Source organism: Acomys minous, assembly GCF_964271855.1.
Source record: "Acomys minous genome assembly, chromosome: 7".
Lineage (NCBI taxonomy): Eukaryota > Metazoa > Chordata > Mammalia > Rodentia > Muridae > Acomys > Acomys minous.
Genome location: NC_140488.1, coordinates 50562493 through 50566674, shown reverse-complemented (window position 1 = coordinate 50566674; position 4182 = coordinate 50562493). Strand labels below are relative to the sequence as shown.

The 4182-nt window shown below is 41.2% G+C and overlaps 1 protein-coding gene across 1 annotated transcript; it reads right to left on the bottom strand.

The window, feature by feature from the left end:
- Window positions 1-346: 346 nt before the first annotated feature.
- Window positions 347-3970, bottom strand: LOC311601180 (melanoma antigen preferentially expressed in tumors-like). Its single transcript, XM_084788597.1, has 3 exons — window positions 3593-3970; window positions 2081-2665; window positions 347-1333 (listed from the first exon to the last, which is right to left on the bottom strand). The coding sequence occupies exons 1-3, from the start codon at window positions 3880-3882 to the stop codon at window positions 820-822; spliced, it is 1389 nt and encodes a 462-aa protein (XP_084644723.1). The 5' UTR covers window positions 3883-3970; the 3' UTR covers window positions 347-819.
- Window positions 3971-4182: the final 212 nt, after the last annotated feature.

Here is a 4182-nt window from a genome sequence, read left to right as displayed (position 1 = left end):
GCAGACATGAAACAGATGTGAGAGAAAGCTTCTAAGATGGTAACACTGAATGCATGAATTCTGCTGAGAAAAGATCCAGTATCATAGAGTTCCCTAGGCACTGAACAGCACAGGGAAGAAGATCAAGAAAGATACAACTTACACTCCAAGAGTGAAAGATAAATTTCCACTGTGCAGAAATGGCAGAAGAGGCACGGAAACACTCAGCCTCTCTCTGAGTGGCTTGAGTCAGGAGCCTGCTTAGCTTGTCGTTACTGTCAGGCTGCCAAATGGATCCTTGGCAAATGAGTATGAAATAAAAATGAAGACACGCAATGGATAGTGCCTGCACATTTCTTCCCCTCAATGTTAAATTCGGATAGTTTTCTATAAACAGCTAAAGAGAGTCTTAAGTAGACAAGTTTAATACAACTTTAGGGATAAACATGTTTGGCTTCAATCACCACCTGCCCTCCTAAGCCATAAGTAGGACAGGTTAGATTGTCGCGACTGGTGTTACGTATCCTCACATAAAGCTCATTGAAGATGGAGCTGTGACATTTCATCATGTAGTCTTTCCAAATTCTCTAAGTCAAATGTTAGTAGGTAAGATGAAATACTATCAAGAACAACAGTCAAGAGACACACGGCTACTCTCAAAGTCCTCCATTTTCTTCTAAGTTACTCGCTATTGAGAACCGTTACACACCTACCTATACTTTTTAACTGTATTTTCCTACAACATAAGGACCGTTTGTGTTAACTCTATGGGATCAACAATAAAAGCTGTTCAGCAGTTAGGAGAACATATCAAGTTGAAACTGTGTTGGACTATGCAATTTAAGCAGTGTAAGTCATCCAACTCATGTCGCCCCTTTCTGCCTCCTGCAGCATGATCTTCAACTGCGCATTCACATCAGCAAGTTTCTGTCGATCCAAACTATCCGGATCGTGCCATCTCCCATAGCAATGCACGGGGATAGGATAAATCACGTATTTCAGCTGTGTCATGGGCGTTAAGTACTCAAGAATTATCCTGAGTATAGGCATAGAAATGGGATTAGAAGAAAAGCTGAAAAAACGGAGTTGGGAACAGCGGCTCAGGGCTGGGGCCAGAGCAGTGAGTTTAGCATCTGTTAAAAGGCAATGGTTAATTGCCAGATGCTGCAAGGTACAAGAGAGATTCTCCAGGAGACAACAAAACGGTACACAATCTTCCCAACACATTGAATTGTTGCTGATATCCAACAACTTTAAATGATTGACTCGAGGGCACTGAGACAGAAACTTGATGTCGCTGTAAGAAATTTCACAGAAGGGCAGTTGCAAAAAATCCAAATCAGCTGGTAGTACTCTGCAGAGAGGAAACACACAGGTATTTATGGAAAATGAGGACTATGAGAGGGGAGTTATATCCTGGAATCTACAGTAATGTATTTTGCACATATATAGCATTAGCAGCTAATGCTGTGGGCTTTCACATGCTTAGTAGACTTGTGCATCTGTGAAAGATACTTTATCACTTTAACAAATGCTATTTTAATCTTGATAATGCATACAAGATATTGCTATAGAGGTGTGTGGAAAGCTCAGTGAAAATATTATGTACTTGGTAACCAGAATATAATTAAAGGTGGGACTAGTTCAGCTGCTTGGAAGAGATAGGGCAGAGTGTGCAAGCAAACGGAAGCTCCCTGTGTCCTGCCCATGAATGACAGCCTCCACATTCCTGGCCTGAACCTTGGAGATAGCACATTAGGGAAATGGTCAGGCCCATAGTCGATGGGTATACATGGCTATAAGTATGTGCGCCTGTGCCACAACATAAACTTTCTCTTAATTCCTCCTCTTCATCTCCTAATGGCTAGAGAAGTACTGCACTGCTCTGTTCACCTTCACTGAGCGCACTGCCTGCATGCGCTTAGATGACCAGTTTTGTGCAACTCTGTTTTTCTCTTCAATCAGAAAAAGGTGCCCTTTCTTGGCTGATTTTAAACCCACAGCATTGCCCATGCTAACACGGAAGGTGAAAGATGAATTCTTTTTCTCATCGTAAAAACAGGCTATTAACAGAAACCCAGTACCTATCCCAAGCTCTTACCTCAGGACATGTTCAAGATGATCAGTGAGGCAGAATGAGGAACAGCTGAGCTCCTTGAGGTGGTCCATACATCTCAGTTTGGAAATGAAATTTCTAAAGGCTCTTCCATTGAAAGATCTACAGGTGATTTTAGACAGGCTAAGTCTATCTAAGTTTACAGCCTGCTTCAGAAGGGACACGACACTGAAGAGAGAAGCCTCAACAACTGACAGGCGAGAAACACATTTCAGATCAAGGTGGCTTAAGGCGCTTCTGCACTCACTCAACTTCTTAATGCGCAAATCACGGCAGCACAGGTGCAAAGATCCCAAGCTCTGCTCAACTTTACTCAGAAGCAAAGCAAAAAATTCATTTTCCCTAAAGGCCCTATCAAGGGAAAGGCTCACTAGTAATTCCATAGTTGTCTTCGGGGACTGACCCTCAGATTCTGAGCTTGAACTACTACATTGGCTGTGGACTTTCATCAGAGAGCGCTCAGAGTTACTGCAAGAACGCAAACAGGGTTTGCATGAAGTAGTGATCACAGGGCATTTGGTCTTGCAGCCAGGATGCTGAGTTAACTCTAGGATCCTCAGTTTAGGGCTCCTGTAGATTAAAAAAACACAGAACATCTGAGAGGTAGCAAATATTTATATATCCATGCAGGATCAATAATAACATGTAGTGACAAAATGATCTCACTTCCTTATGTCGTTCCATATACCAGCTTTAAGCAAGACTTTCCTATGCAAATACTACATCCTTTTCTATCCTTCACTATTTTATACATCAATTAATTCTCAAAAGTCTTGCTGCTCCTGCCTCCATTTTATGTTTATCTATCAATAGCAGACTCATGCACCTCAATTACCAAAGTAAAACCCTATGTAAGTCCTCAGAGTTTTTAAGTTACTCTCACCTGATAGAGCAAACACCTTACACCCAGTTTTCAACATCTACCATAAACAAACTGTGGTAGATAAAATTCCACAGCTAGCTGGTGTTCTCTTGTGACAGAAATGCCCAATGCACTAATGCAGAGTGAGAAAAAGGGTCAAACTTCACCACTGCTGTCAGTGCATCTTATGCCCATCCACTTCCGCAGCACTGAACATCAGAACAAAGTTATATTGGGATCTCCTCAAGTTCATGGATAACTGTGCACTCAGAAAATTCACTTTAGTTTTGGTTTATATTTCTTATACTGACTTACTGCCAACAAGTCTTTCCAATGAAAATTAAACAACACTCATGACTGTTTCCTTTAATTTTCCACCAATCCTCAGCAGACTTAACACTCACGTCTTTCTTCAATGTAAATAGAAATACCACAATACAAATCCATCAATATTGTCCTCGATCCTTTACATTCCGTATCCAACATTGTGAGACACTTGTTTCAAAGTCACCTCAAGGTTTAGACTAACAGTCTCATCTTCTCTTTCACTACTAGCCTACACTACCTCTGAGAGAATAGCAGACAATGGCATAACCTCCTGTAACTTACTACACCTCCGTTATACAGAGTCTTACCTAAAAGCTGGGTCCTCAGCAGGAAAAAGCTGAAGACTCTCAACCATGACCTTCCAGAGTTTGCGCTGGGCTTCCTGCATGCTTAATGGCCCAACGTGGAGGCAGAAAAACGGCCAACTCTTCACCATTGCTGAAAGTATCTTCTCATGTCTACCCTTGAAGGCAGCAGTGAACAATGGAACAAAAAGCTCCCTTGGGATCTCCTGGAGAGCTTGAATTGCTAAAGGCTCATGGTGCAAAAGACATTGTATAGCAATATCCAACAGTGTGGGTGGTTCCTTGAAGTCCATCTTAATGAATCTGCATCAGAGTGAGAATCATTTAGAAAATTTGACAGCATCCACAGTATCTTCTGTGCAAACAGTATTAACAACATGCTAACTTTTGGTAGTAAATCAGCCACTTCTAGAGACCTCTACTTGTATGTAATAGACATATGCCTGTGAGTATATGATGGCTATTTGTATATGAATATACATATAACAACTGCTTTACATATATACATATACATACACACATAAGTTTGTGAAAGTGATGAAATGCCAATAGAAATGAACACTGTTAGTAGAACACAATTTGCACCACTTAGA